General features: G+C 42.2%; 1 protein-coding gene across 6 annotated transcripts in view; it reads right to left on the reverse strand.

Annotated features, from left to right (window-relative positions):
* Positions 1-16,093, reverse strand: part of CDHR5 (cadherin related family member 5) — a 440,889-nt gene that overhangs the window by 156,384 nt on the left and 268,412 nt on the right. For all 6 annotated transcript variants that reach the window (XM_069223085.1, XM_069223084.1, XM_069223083.1 and 3 more), the window contains exons 9-11: positions 11,149-11,246; positions 8,901-9,107; positions 2,582-2,698 (exon numbers count right to left, since the gene is read on the reverse strand). In XM_069223085.1, coding sequence (XP_069079186.1) covers positions 2,582-2,698; positions 8,901-9,107; positions 11,149-11,246 — 422 coding nt within the window. The remainder of the gene's footprint in view (positions 1-2,581; positions 2,699-8,900; positions 9,108-11,148; positions 11,247-16,093) is intronic.

Consider the following 16,093-nt stretch of genomic DNA (forward strand, 5'->3'; position numbering starts at 1 on the left):
AAACAGACCACCCCAGACTTGCAGGTGGTGCGAGGGAAGGGTTTCCTCCATGGTGAAAAATGTTTTCCCCACAGAGAAAAATAATAATATTGTGTGTTTGCTAAATGGGCACTGTTCCCGTTGTCCATATGTATAACTGCACACACGTACACAAGGGTAACAAGACCATGGTGCATCTGCCCATTCATACTTTTGGGAATGTTTGTGAATAGGTATAACAATTTATAAGTATGTCAGGTGGGGAAGCATATATCCATCCACCTATACTTTTATATTTTTTGTCAATAGGACCCATGTTTTTGTAACTTTTACTAAGTGACCCAAAGGTTCAAAAGAAATATTTTAATATGATTCAGCTGAGGTTGATACAAGTAAACATGTAGGAGGCACAGGACAGGATCCAGACATTTCACATAGTACAGAATTTGGGCGCTTTTCAAGTGCTAGTTAAATCGGTGCTAGCGCATGACTGGAATTGTAGGTTTTTTTGGGAAAAATGACCTGCAGACAGGATGCCCAGTAAAGGTGTGGATGGAGTTGTGTTAGACCTGGCATCCTTGGTGTGGTTTCCCCTGCCTTTTTGCCTCTGCTTCCTGTATTTTTTGACTGTGTGTTGGACTTTTTTTTTGCTGGTTTTTGGTACTCTGCGCACTTTACCACTGCTGGCCAGTGCTAAAGTGCAGTATAAATTGTATGGTGATTGGTTATCCCTGATTGGCAAATTTGATTTACTAGTAGGTCCCTATTAAAGTGCACTGGAGGTGCCTAGGGCGTGTACATCAAATGCTACTAGTGGGCCTGCAGCACCAACATGAGTAGCTGTGTATTTAAGAGGTAGGACATGTAATGGTGTGTTTTACATGTCCTGAAAGTGAAATACTGCCAAATTCGTTTTTCACTATTGCAAGGCCTACCTCTCCCATAGGTTAACATGGGGACTGCCTTTAAACATCTTTAAGTGAGTTTCCCATTGGGAGCAGCTAGAGTTATGGAGTTTGGGGTCTCTGAACACACAATTTAAAAATACATCTTTTGGTAGAGTTGTTTGTTAGATTGACTATTCGAAAATGCCACTTTTAGAAAGTGTACATTTTCTTGCTTAAGCATTCTGTGCCTCTGTCTGCCTGTGGAATCCATGTCTGGGTCAGACTGACAGTTGGGCTGTTTGTGAATTACCTCTAGACAGTGACACTGTGGGAGCTAAGGTGAGTCCTGCATATCCTGATGAGTCTCCTGGGTTAGAGTGGGGAGGGAGGAGCTGACACTTGCACCTGAAAGGGCTGTGTCTGTCCCCACACAATGCAGGCTCCAACCCCCTGGTGTGTGTCTGGGGTCAAGTCTGGGCAAGGCAGGATCTTGTGAACAACAGAGACTTTCCATTGACGTTTGCCTACTTCAAAAGCAGAAATGAGTATAAGTAGTTGTCCCAAAACCCCAGATTTATAGAATACTTCTGGATCAAGAGGAACCTCTGCCAAGGAGAAGAGCTGGAGGAGGAGTCCTGCCCCTTTATTGTGTGTGCTTTGCTCGGTTGGCCTTCAGTTGCTGCTTCTGCCTCAAAGAGGACAAAGACTGGACTTTGTGTGTATCCTGCCTATGAAGATTCTCCAAGGGCTTGGACTGAGCATGCCTCCTGTTCTGAATTGTTACGGCCATCAAATACTTCATCTGCCAGCCCCTGGGCTCTCTTGCTGAGACACCTACCATGCAAGGTGGTGCCACACCCAGTCCCTGGGCCCTTGAAAGGAGAAGCTGGTGAACCAAGGTGAAAATCCACACACAAGAGCCGAGCAGCAGAAAAATATATGCAACGCCTGCACCACGGCTGAAAATTGACGCAGCACTGGAGAAATAGAAAAGTTAATCGCGGGTTCATCACTGCTGTACGTCTGGATTTTCCATACATCACCGCATGGACCTGATGATGCTTGCCTGGAAATTGATGCATTCCTTCCCTGTGAGGAAAGAATCGACGCATCGCTTGCCTGGCGGTGAAAGAAATGAAGCACGGCTTCACCTGTGAGTAAGGAATCAAAGCATTGCTTGATTTTCTGACGCACGCTTGCCTGTGCGGCTTTATTTTTGACACATTCCAGGTACTTTGTGCTAAAAAAAACTAATCCATTGATTTCTATGGATTGAGACTCTTTTTACTTTAAAAATCAATATCTTTGCTTGTTTATGTTTGATTTTTGCCATTTTGTTTGTGTTTGATTGAGATAAATATTGGCTATTTTTCTAAACTAGTGTGGTGTCCTTTTGTGTTACTGTTTGTGTTGGTTCAAATACTTTACACATTGCCTCTGAGATAAGCCTGATTGCTTGTGCCAAGCTGCCAAGGGAGTGAGCAGGGGTTATCGGAGCTGTGTTTCTCCCTTACCCTGACTAAAGTGAGGGTCCCTGCTTGGACAGTGTATTCACTGACTGCCAACTAGAGTCCCCCAGTTTCTAACAAGTTGCTTCATTGATGAGGTCAGAAACAATCTTCAGAATTCATCACAAGAAAGAAAGCACCAAATCCTTACTCAGCTTGCCTTTATGTACTACGCAAGAAGAGACTCATGGAGGTGAGGCGACCTACCAATATAACAGTAGTTCCGGAGGTGTTCAGTTGTGCACTGGATTGAATGTAACCATCCTGGCTGACCAAGAAGTCAGTGCTGTTCTCAATGCTGTATGAAATGGCAGGATTCTTTTTCTGTAAAATGAAGAGAAAAATGTTATGTCTGTGTCAATATGCTGATCCCAACAGATAAAACCAAACATAAGTATTCACATTTGTCACCTAGAAGTATCCTCTCCCCATTTATGCTTGACTGAAAAATAGGGGCACCCAGAGAATATTTTGCCCCATGCTCCTGTGGTCTCAAGGTTATGCCTCTTTGTATAAAACTAAGTGCTCTAGGACCTACAAGCACCATTTTCTGACCCTTCTATTGAAGATGGGCAAATTGAGACAGGGCTGCTCAACCTGGCCACACACCTTCTTAGGGGCTACAGGAAGTAAGATCTTCAACTACATCTTCCAACCAGGATGCATCTTGGGTGCTCAGAGTGACCAGGAGAAGAAAGTGGTTGGGTTAAAGTCAAAATAGACTGATTAATACAAATTAAGACTGGACAGGTTTTTTTTATAAAAAAGGAATGGTGCAACAATTCACACCAAGTCCTGTTATTACTGTCTGGTGACAGATCAGTGTTGTATAAAAGTACTTAATGGGCCTGAAACAGTGATCTGTGGAGAAGGGGTTGTGCTATTAAATACTGCTGGGTCAGCTACCCCACAATTGCAAAATGTCTGGGACTTTTAGACATAAAGTTCACGGATTAAACATATAGGTCCCGGTACACAAAGGGCCTCTGAACTCATGGTGGGGGAGTGCGCACCCATAGCAGGGGTCCTGCACACGTGGCAGGACCTCCGTACTGCAATTATCCATTATGGATGTCCTACCATGAGAATGGGTCCCCCACCAAGACTGCGGGCTCCTGGCCATGAATGAGGGTCTCCGCCATGAGTGCAGAGGCCCTTTTTGAATCAACCCCATTTTGCCTTAATATTAACTTTTTTTGCAAGGCATATACGGAAGAGGTTAGCCCCTGGCTTGAGAATTCCAGGTTTCCAAGATGTGAATGTGAACACTTTGCCAGTTCCAAGTTCTCAATTGTTTCTATAGATGATGTTTGTACTTTGTGTCTAAAGACAGGGGAGAAATTCTCTGTGAAAAGGAGAAAGAGGCAGATGGTAACAAATAAACATGGAATGTTTCCTGGTTTGAGTGAGGATTTAAGGATGCCTGGTCACTCTTTTGGTTTACAGGGGAATACTTGGGTTAAAGCTGGATAACTTCATATCATACCTTTAGTTAAGACAGAAAAAAATAATAAAATGCCTAGGGCCCTGAAATTGTAACATACTATGAAAACATATAAAGCACTTTAAAAACAAATAGTAGATTAAAGATGAATGCACTTTTCTAAATATATTTAATTTGTGTGTTTATAAACGTATGCATTCTATTTATCCTTTATGTTTTATGCCTTACTGTTCCTGTATCAAAATGGAGAATTGGTGTAAGAAAAAACTTTGAAGTTGGGGTCATGGATCCAGATAAAAGATAAGCTCAAATAGTACACAATCTGGTTCCCACAGAAAATAAAAGAGCTGTTATTATTCACCTGTGTTGAAGTTGCAAGCATCGGGTTAAATGAAGTATCCCAGTGTATTGTGGAGAGTAGGACATTTTCCCAGGCGACACTGGTAGGGTGATTTTCATTAATAACCTGGTGGGACGCAGAACCTAGCAACTAGGGCAAAGAATGCAAACGTTTTTATATAAATGCTTTTGTTTGTTCTTCAAAGTAATTAGCTGGTCCCTAATACAAACTACAATTTGGTAGTTGGTGTAAGGAAAGAACTAGGAATTTGTCATATTAGTCTGTTTGTTTTCAGCCTAGCTGAGTCTGTGTCACATTGTTATACGAGTCAAAGTGTGTTTTTCAGTTTTGGGGCCTGCACAGTATGTCTTGGTGCTTATATTCATATGGGTTGTTGTCAGGGGCGGCTCCTCCACAATGGCGGAGGAGCGCCATCCCCGTGGCCAAGAGACAGGAGATGAATAATAAACAATAGTTGGCATTCGTTTTATTTTTCATCTGCTGGTTCAGCCAGCAGTGCAGGGAGGGGTGGGGCTGGGTCATGGCAGGTGGGAGGGACGAGGAGGAGAGAGTGCACCAAAGTGCGCATGTGTGTTTGGCCGGCCATCTCAGGCCCACAAAACAAACATGCGCTCTTAGATTTCTCCAGCCCGGTTGTGGTGAACAGCCGGGCTGAAGAAACTGCACAGACCTCAAGGATGTGTCTGAGCGGCACTCCGAGCCACTCAGACCAATCCTGGTGCTGCTTTTGCGCTACATTTAGCATGAAAGCAGCGCCAGAATTGCTGGGGAACCTGTGCTGACCCCACAAGAAGAAGAGCGACGAGCGAGACAGCAGGAATCGGTGGGAACAGCTGGAATGGTAATTTAGTTTTCATTGTTTCCCCCATCACCGTCATCCCCCGCCCTCTCCCTTGACATTTGCGGCGACTGCTGCTGTTTATTGTCTGTATGACTGCAGCACATGTGTGCTCATATGCAGAATCCTTAGAAGACTGAATAATACGGAGCCCAAGAGAATAAACTCTCGGGGGTTGTCAGTTAGGGGATTGTCAGTTGAAGTGAAAGATTTGCAGACCACTTTTGTGTTTGTGAATGTACTCTCAAGATGGGTTTTATTTAAATAAACCTGTCCAGTAGCTTTGCCCAGTTAGATCAAAGGAAATATCTCAGGTGTCTGGTATCATGAACCAGACCGGAATTATTGCCAGTTATTTCGGGGTGGTACTGACAGGTGTATCTTTTTTATTATAGGATGAACAATGTACCAACATGTTCCTTGTATCAAGTGGCCTTGTGGGAAGGTATAAACATTTTCCATCCAAATCTGAGAAGCCAGTAGGTGGTCCGGAAGAGTGAACACTGTTGGGTGGTGACTAATGACGAAGAACCATCAATATCCCTTTGCCTCAGAGTAGGTTTATGCTAAGAAAGGACTCTGTGAAGGTCTGTCAAGTTTCCTTCTTGATTGCCTGAGGAAATGACAACTCCCCTCAGTACACAAGTCCTCACCCTGCAAGGAATAGTATTCATGAAAGGTGTCAATTCTCTCCTTTTGAGGGTCCCAGTTAGAAGAAGTGAGCCTCAAAGGCAAACACTCATTGGAAATCTTGTAGTGTTTAATTGAGGTTGAAGATTAATGTCAAAGTAGATTAGCGAGGCACAAACTCCCTATGAAATCAGGGAAAAAGAAGAAGCTATATATAGACATCTAAATGCACGTTCAGGCAGCAGGGATCAAAAGCAAGGGACAACAATAATAGCAAGAGGGCAACAGATACAGCTAGAAATAAAGAACAAAATCTTGTTAATGGCTCTTTTCAGTGGCATAACAAAAGCACCCATAGCTCCTGTGTTGCGTTGGGGCCCCTGAGCTCGAGGGCACTCTCTCCGGCACTGTGAATGGGCAGCAGGCCACTGGCTGAGTGCTCCTGACTGGGTCCGGAGTGTGTGGGGCCCCCTCCATGTATAAAGCAAGGAGGCCCCCTCAAGTTTCTTTAGCCACTGCCTCTTTTATTTATGATTCAAACAGGGACTGACCTCTCAAGAAAAATCTCAAGAGAGGCAGAACCTCTGAACTGACTGCCATCTTTGAAGGTGCAATTCATAAGGTTTGATGTAGGTATGTATGTAACTATTTAAGTAAACATAGTGGAAACCTAGCCAAAAGGCAGCATGAACGTAGCTCTTTCTTCTGTCACAGAAAATGAGCTCAGTAAATGAGGAATACATTCATGTTTGACATCTAATGTTTGAAGCAGATTTCCATAGTCCTGCTGCTACATTTCCTATCAAATGCTCCTTTATAGTCGCAAAACATCTCTCTGGGTGACAGCGATCTCAGAAGCACCAGTCCAGTCTAGCTTGAGAGTATGCCCAACTATTTGTGTAGATATAACAGTGTAGTTTAGTTAGATTGCTATACTAAAAAGTCAGGAAAAATACCATTCAGGATTAACCCCCATAGAATATAGTTATTTCAGAGTAACTACTTCTCCCAGGAATGCAAACATGACACAGTGATTACTAACTAGAACTAAGATTTAGCTTACGGCCTGTTAATATTCTAAGGGCAAGAAGCCCAGATATGTGGAACATAAGTATGAAATTTGTGGAACTAAGTTGAGGAGCCAAAGCGTTCGCGATTTCCTTAGCTGTCTGAGTAAGACATTCATTGTCCTTTTCCTGAATGTAGTGTTCCATTTTCATGCTTGTGCATCTGAGTGTTAAAAGCAAAGAAATATACATTTCAAGTAATAGAGTATTAGGATACTACTATGGAATTTGTGGGAATGAATGGCTCTGTAAATTGCAGAAAGTACTTGCATTACAAAGCTAGGGAGTCATTTAGAGTTTGATGCAGGGGGTGAACCGCCATGAATTGGTGGTTCACCCTCCACCAAATTAATGCTTCCCCAACCTCATCTAGAGGTGGGACAAATGTACATTTTTCATCAATGGGGTCTTATCTGGACCTGTTGGAAGAAGCTTTTCACCCGAGGGCCTGTCTGCCTCGGGGCCACCAGGTCAAATTTTCCGAGTTAGGATGGCGGTACCATCACTAGGTTGCCCTATCTGAACGGCAATGAGAGGAAATCCGGTCCCGGGCCGGATAATCAGTCAATGGCATGGATGTACAGGGAACAAAACCTGTGTGGCAGGGCAATTCCTTAAAACAAACCTCTTGCTTAGTGTGTCTTTGAAAAATATCTACAGAACAACGGCTGTCGAGGAAGATGCACTGAAGGCAGTGAGGTCCTCGCTAGATCTCACAATAGGGCAGACAGTTCGCCACTGACCTGTTGGCTGGCAGACCATAAAATCCCATAAAAGAATCTCTTGATTCAGTTTAACAAAAAAATGGAGGACTTTTATTGCCTCAGATTGTCAGTGTGTGTTCTGACAGACAGTGTCCTTAGAGACTGAAATGTCATATTTCTCAGAACCTATAGTAAAATTTATATTGTATAGGCATGCAAGCATGGGTATATATGTGAAAGAAAACAGAGTCATGTTCACGAAAATGACTCTTTCATACAAGTCAACATGAAAGTTCTACATAGTGCCCAGAAACCCTGGGATTTAAACTAAAACCAGTGAATGTAAATGCATTGGTTGTCTACATTTATTATTCTGACAAGTAATAACCTGCAGAAATAACTTGGTTTTCGTTCATCTAAAAGAGGGAGAGACCCTCACCTAAATATTTTGCAAGTTATGGTATTATAATGAGGACAACAGTAAAGCGCTTTTCACTAGAACTTGGAGACATTAGTATCTGAAGCTGCATACAGTCATATTGTTAAATAGCTTAAATCATGGTTTTATTAGCTTGACGGCCTTATTCCCATTGTTGCACACTGGCATTAAATCTCACGTACTTGTACATAAAGGTTCAAATATGGGGTCATGAGGAGGCGGTGCCTTGCTTTCTATACAGGAGACTTCAATTACTTGGAGTGCTTAGGGAATTGCTTTCCAGCATCGAAGGTGAGCTTTGAGCAGCACGGGTTATTTCTGCAGGACTCCATGGTTCCTCAATGGTGTGTGTGCTGTTTTGATCGCTGAGTTATGCCTCATGGGGAGAGGTCTTCATAGCACTGGACCTAGACAGTGTTCAACTCCTTGGAGCTGTTTCTAGCCAGTTTCTCCAGTGGGTGCATCTTTGGATTGGGATCTGCGTTCTTTCCCTTACGCAAGACCTTTGGCATCTTGTCATGGTGCTAGTTTTCTTTAGGGTAACCTCGTTTTGGGTCTTTCTGGGCCAGAGTTTGCAGAGAAAGCCTCGTAATGGATTGCAACAACTGAGAGTTTTTGTTATTACACCCATAGTGTTTTGTGGCATCCAGCACCCCCACTCCCACTTGCTCTCGTTCTGGCTGTTTTGTATACACAGAAAAACGGTTTGTGTACTTTTGGTAGTCACTGAGTTACCTGCAACACTACAGAGCCCGCCCGAGTAATTTTAAGATTCTAAAACAAGCCTGGGAGACTTATTTACACTTGAGCACAAACAATCATTCTGCGGGGCAACTCAGTTTGTCCACATATGACCTTTTATGCAAATTTGTACCTAAACGGGAAATGCACTACGTTTATGGCAAATTTACAATATACACATTGTGGTAAAATGCAGTAGTGGATGCTAATTGAGGCAATTACATTTTTTTGTGCGGAATACCATTGCTTAGCCAGCCTGGAAAATTAACACCATGCAAGAGTAGTTTTCATTGGATACCTACATCATCAAAATCTTCATCCTCTGCAACTATCTTCAGAGGTCGACTTGGTGAATTGAACTCCATAACCAGGCTGCCAGGTAGAGAATAGGCTGGCATGGTGCCCCTGTAGGCAGTGCTTTGGAACCTTGGGGGGTGTTTGTTTCTCTCCACAACTTGTATTTGGACTGATGTTACAGCGTACCGCAGGGAGTTGTTGACTTCAGATGCCTGTAAGAAGACCCAAATGCCATTTAGCAAAAATGAACAATGTGCATACAAATATTAGGAGACAAGAAAAACATTTCATACTCAATTGAGCCATAGTGGCCTGCAGGAAATCCACACATTAGACTACCTATATTCGTCATTATCTAGAACCACAGTCGCATGGATTCAGATCACACCTCTCCCTAGTGGATCACTATCTATCTATCTATCTATCTATCTATCTATCTATCTATCTATCTATCTATCTATCTATCTATCTATCTATCTATCGATACACAAACTGTTGATGAACTCCACTCTGTACATTGTCCTTCCCATTTCATTATTTTGCCTGCTCCCCATTCCTTCTATGATGTATCATTGTGTTACCCATGATATGATTGTTATGTTCTGCTGCTGTTGTAAAGTGCTCTTATGCCTCTGGGCCAGGTCTGCGCTTCACAAAATCAAAGCTAAATATATAAAATATATAAATAAGAAGGACGTATGATACAATGTATTACTCAGCAGAAGAAGCTGATAGCACAGGACTAATTGGAACCTAAAGATAAAGTGACCAACCCATGAGTGATAAGCCCCATACACCATTGCACTTCTGAAATATAATGTTTCAGATCAAGCATTCAGATGTTTTCATGGTTGTATTTGCACCTTAGTCAATGTTTAAATTTACTAGGGTTTCCCGGAAGACCCTGACAACTAGCCTTTTGTGGCTTTACCGACGTTAATCATTTCCATTAGCCTGCTTCCACTTACTCCAGTCCTTTCTTTCAGCTCAAGGGGATGAGGCATTAATGTACCCAGGGTTTGTAGGCCCCACTTGTGCTCTTTTTTCTTTTGTGCTCCAGTGTGTTGTTTTTGTATGTTTTTTTTGCTTGAAAGCATTCTCCATTACTTCCAGTCCTCCTGCTTCTTTTGCTGGTCATCAGCTTCAAGGAAGAAAATAAGTCAAGCCAATCCAATATTTCAGAGAAAGAACACTTTGGTTTTGTCTGGTGTTCCTACTCTCCATCTACTCCATGAAGACAAGCTTATATGTGGTTCTATTTTAACAATATCTATTAGGAAGTAGGTACAGTGGATGACAGATCTGTTCAGTGTTTGCACTCCTTGGAGAGCATGGGTCTTTGGCACTGCGTAAATGCAGAACTTGAGAAGATCTTTTTAGACGAGCTCCTATCCCAGTGATCTGTACTTTTCAGAGAGACCTTTTAAACCAGGAAATAACTCAGGTGACCAAAATACACTAATCACACCAAAAACCTAGGAGATCCCAGAGATGTCAATGAGGCCTGACACCAGTGCTTCTACCAAAGTGCTCTACTTATATAGTACAATGGTTGAATCCCACAGCCAGAAACCATGATAGCCTTATACTGGGGCTTATCCTGAGTGTGACAGTAAGGTCTAGCTTCTGATCCCCTACACCGCTTCAATCACTCCAAGTAACCCAGGGCCAGAACCAAAACTTACCAGTAGCACGTTTGGGCTCTGACTCTTTACAGATGAAACACTCCTCTTTTGTACCATATCCCTCATAGAACTCAACAGTTCCAAAATAGACCAGAAGCACCAGTGGAATATATTTAATACCACAGCTCTGCTTCTGGCAGCCACAGGTGGCTGGTTCTGGAAGAATTCTTCTCTGCATGGTTCTTCCTCAGGAACACGTTCTAGACACCATGGTCATTATACTCCCCCATGTTTTTATATCAATGTGTCAGGATATCCTCTGCTTCTTTGCTTCTCCCATCCACAGGAAAAGCTATTGACACATTCACCTCCCTGTGGGGCATGAATACATTCTATCTATCGAAGCGGTAGATGGACTCTGGTCTACCTATCAACTCTTCTGCTGGCCATATGAATCATTTCACTGAGTGTGAGGGCGCCACCACTGCTCTGGTTACATTCTGTAACTAATAGATTTTTCATTTCTTTCTAGGTTCAGTGGCCTGACCTCAGCATGAAACAAGACCTCCTAGGTCATGTGAATCCAGCAGTCTGTACGGACTGACAACAGCTTAGCCGCTTTACTTACCAAGACCTCCAGAACTATTGTCCCAGGAACAGATGCAGGTTTTTGCATTGTAATATTCCCGGTTTCGTTGCCAAGGACAAAAATGTTTTCTTCATTCCCTGGTGGATGAAAGAAAAGACAATGTGCTATCAAATAGATATTAACTATGCATCTAAGGCTGGTGCGTTTTACACGTAAAATAATCTTTCATCTCTTGTAATTTGCTTTTTTTGCCAATGTTGGCCGATAAGCAGGAATAAATACCCCCTTAGACTCTTCGAGACCCCTTAGGTGGCTTGTGGTACCTTAATGTTGAGTCAGGAAAGTTAAAAAGTGTGATTAAAGATTGGGGATCACCATAGGGAAGTAGGAAAGGAATAGACCTCTATGAGAGGGAAGACATATTTTGGGGGGATAGTGGTGGGAAGAAAGACATGTTGGGGCATATTTACAAGCCTTCTTGCTGCGCTGCCCTGCATCAAAAGAAAAGGGCATGAATGCACTGTATCTACAAGATCCAGTACATTCCTATCCTTTTCCCCTGCACTGGTGCACAATGGGTTGCCATGCGCCAACGCAGGCACCCTTGCACCATAGTGCATTGCGGGAAGGATTGTTTTTGTGCAGGAAGGGACACCTTCCTGCACAAAAACAATCACAATAGGCGTTTTCCTCTTTCTTTGTGTGCTGCAGAATGCAGCACACATAGATAAATGAAAAAACGAGGCAAAATAAAGGCCTCCCTTACGCCTCCCTTGGCTGTCCATCTCTATCTTTCTTATCTAACAATTTTAATAAAAAAATATTTTGTCCAAAACTAATGTGAAAATAAATATACTGAACCTCATACCAAACTGACTTGCTTTTACTGTAACGTGGAAAGGTCCCAAGGCCACAGCTAATCAGATGCACTATTCTTAAGGACCATGCAACTCACTGGTTACCATTCAAACTCAGCACCAATCCTTGTAAATCTGGGACTGCGTTAAAATCCATGGGCGTTGTGTGGGAACACCCACAGCAACACCCATGGAACACCTTTTTGACTCAGAGTAAGGCAACGCAGTGACTTGTGCTGCGTTGCCTTACTCTATTTCTACAATGCCATGAAAAGCCACACAAAGTGGCTTTGAGTGGCCTTGTAGATATGGGCCTGCAGCCAAAAAAAGTGACGCACTGGCGGCCCAAGCCGCTTTCAAATATGGCTTGGGTTTGTACGCCAGTAGTGGGAAAGAAGCAATGGTTTAATGTCCATCTTCATGACAAGATTCAAAAACCTCAGTGTATTTATGAAGAGTAAAACAAGCAGTGATGCTGCTAGTGCTACAGCTGTCATGCAGTAGGACAGGGGTATAACAGTGATACACCAGGAGAACAATCATTAGATGTAGTAGGGTTGTGAAAATGAGAACTTTCACTTCAAAGCTGTCAAACATCACCTTGTGTGAAAGTGGGGAACGTTCTGCAAGTTTACTAAGGTGATGTTTTGGCTGCTAAACTCCTGCAGCTTAATATACCATGCAGGCAGGGTAGGATATCCTAGTGTAGTAGTTGCCTGTCACCAGTCAGCCTGCTGTTTTAATGCTGGAACTTCTGGATGTTTATAGTCAGCAGATAATACTGGACACTGCACTGCTTTACAGCAGCAATGGATATTCTTCCTTCTGCTGGAAATCATGCCCCTGCTGAAGCAGATAGGCTAATTAAAATTACTAATGAGTGTTATGCATTTTTGTGTAATAAGAAAATGGTAGAAATAATTAATCTAGACAAATTAATGTGCATATAAATATGTGAAATTTTTAAAATGTGTAATAATAATGTAGTAATATGTCATATTGAGATGTGTAACATATGTTTTACATTATATTGTGGAGATAACTTAGCTGAAGTTGTGGCCTAGTTCTGCCAGGCCTCATGCAGAAGCAGAATATTCATGCAACTCCTTGTTAATAAAGTCTGCTTAGCTAGAATTTTCTGCAATGAACCGATGGACAGGAGATGAGGGAATGAAATTTGAAACATAGACTGTGTAAAGCAGACGAGATGTACTTTCCCAGGACTCGAACAATAGAGACACTGACTGGAGAAGAAGAAGATGAAGACATCGTACAGTGAACCAATAGACACCCTGAGAGCAGTGTAATATTAGAATTCATAGATTTGGAAAATAAAATGTATTGGGTAGAGTCATAAATGCTGATTATCCGACCAATTAGGAATTGGGGGATGGTTTGTATGACTTTGATATAATGATGTGACAGAAGGGGAGAGCTCAGATGTTAGGTGCAGATGTCCAAAGAGACAGATCTTATTCCGAAATTCGTGTGATATTGGAGAGATTCGAGATTTTGTCATTGGGCTCAAGCTCCTGAGAGCCTGATGTGCTGCTGATCGATTGATGACCCGAGGACGAAGACTGACTTTGTTGCTGATCCATTCTGTGGATAGGTAGCTATAACAATGTGACTGAACGTTTGTGCCTTTTCTTTCTAGGTACCAACTGCGCTGTTTTAATAGTTTTCTCTTAGTTAGATGTTTTTCAAATTCATGTTCTAAATTGTTTTTCACATGAAGTCCCACATGCTAACTCTAATCTGTGTTAGGTAAGGTTCCTATACTAAAGACGTTGACATATAGTGACAAATGATTGACAGACCGATTGCTGAACTCTGCTCCTGGTGTTGTTACATTAATCTTTTCTGTCTTATGCTGCCGCATTAGAATGTATGTTTTCACAAGTTCTGATTAGATTATGTTATTGGTGGTCACTTATGAATTAATAAGAGTTGATCGAATAAAGTTTGAATTAACCTTATGAATTAGTATTGTAACTAATAGGGAATAAAAATTGCTAAAACTTATTATCGAGTTGTGGTCATTTATGAAATGTTGACACTATTGACTGATGATTAATGTTCTTCTTAGTGGTTATTGATTTGTTATTGATTAATGATGAACATTGGTTACTACATAGCTAGGATACTCCATGCAAATCAAAAGGTTCAATGGCCTATATGCGTCCCCTTGTAAGTTCACTTACTAAGGACCAGGCGCGCTAGCACCCCTCTCAGTGGTTGGACATCATTAGTGCATGGCTGATGAGCGATGATGGTGGATTGCTCTTGGTCTTAACAGGGTAAGAGAACTCGTTGTGGAACTACATCCAGAAACTAACTCAAATAGTAACATCTTTCTGTGTTCAGAGAAAGACTGTCTTTTATAGATACTAAGGGGCACAATCTGGCTACTCTATTTCTGTGAATTTCTTTTTTTATTAGCTGGCTCTATCTCAAGATAGACACCATCCACAGTGCTTAATTTGTAAAACAATAAGTGCTAGGGCCCAAAAATATTGTTCAGAAGTCTGTGGCTGGTGCTACAGAAGGTCATGGTGCTAAATGCCGCGGATGCATGTCTTTATTCCACCTCATGCTCCTTTAATCTACCACCAGAGACTCTCTGCCTCTTTATCTCACCCTCTGAGGGGTGTTTTCATCCCTGATTTCTTCCTTGGTCACTGTTTTTCCCCTTTTCTCTTCCATCTTTGATTCCCCTTTCATGGTTTTCTCTTGTTTGCTCAGGATAAATGTTTGTAGAGGAAACATAAGTGCCAGTCCCCAAAATGAGTGCAGGTGGGTCCCAACTCCAACCACTGGTTAAACTAGGCACTGGCTGTCCATCTTTATCTTTATTATCTAACAATTTGAATAAAAAAAACATTTTGTCTAAAACTAATGTGAAAAATAAATATTTTGAACCTCTTACCAAACTGATTTGCTTGATCAGTAATGTGGAAAGGTACCAAGGCCACAGCTAATTAGATGCACTACTCTTAACTCACTGGTTACTATTCAAACTCAGCACCAATGGCATAATATCCCTTTACTTAAACCCTCGGTCATGCCCATCCTCAGGGTGCACGTGATGACAGGGCACACTTGGTGAAGACGCTGCATGACTCAACTCATTTAGCCGGGGTAATCCACAAACTCTGTGTATGTCACTAAGGTTCTGAAGTTTAATATAGATTTGAAGGATAGAAATCCTGCAAATGCAGAGAAAAACCTCTGTCAAAAGGATCATTCTGATGAAAAAACACAATTCTTGCTGGAACTTCCTTGTTAGACCTGGCATCCTTGGCGTTGTTTCCCCTGACCTTTTGCCTTCAGACCTTCTGCTTTGCTGACCTCCTTTTTGCTGACTTTAGGACTCTGGGCACTTTACTACTGCTAACCAGTGCTAGAGTCTATGTGCTCTCTCCTTAAAACATGGTAACATTAGCTTAGACACAATTGGCATACTTAATTTACTTATACGTCCCTTGTAAAGTGCATGACCTGTGTCCAGGGCCTGTAAGTTAAATGCTACTAGTTGGCCTGCACCACTGATTGTGCCACCCGCTTCAGTAGCACTTCAAACCTGCCTCAGGCCTGCCATTGCAGAGCCTGTGTGAGCAGTTTTACACTGCATTGATGACCTAGCAAGTTAACCCTCTTGCCAGGCCCAAACCATCCTTTTTAATACATTTAAGTCACCCCTAAGATAGGCCCTAGACATCTCAAGGACAGGGTGCAATATTCCTAAAATGTAGGACATGTCCTGTTAGGTTTTACATGTGCTAGTAGTAAAAAAAAAACTCTTAACTTCGTTTTACACTACCGCAAGGCCTATCTCTCCCATAGGATAACATTGGGATTATCGTATTACCTTAAATTGGGAAGAGATGAGCACCCCAAGTTTGGTGTCTCTCGAATCACAATGCAAAAATCACAATTTATGGTGAAGTTGGAATTTAAATTGTAATTCTGAAAAGGTCACTTTTAGAAAGTTGGCATTTTCTTGCTTTAACAATTTGGTGACTTCTGCTTCTCTCTGAATACATGTTTGGGGTGGGTGACAGCTGGGCTTTGTTCATTCCCTCTAGACAGCCACGCACGCAAAACGCTTTGGTGTGACTGATGGG

The sequence above is a fragment of the Pleurodeles waltl genome, chromosome 3_1, assembly GCF_031143425.1.
Source record: "Pleurodeles waltl isolate 20211129_DDA chromosome 3_1, aPleWal1.hap1.20221129, whole genome shotgun sequence".
Classification (NCBI taxonomy): Eukaryota; Metazoa; Chordata; class Amphibia; order Caudata; family Salamandridae; genus Pleurodeles; species Pleurodeles waltl.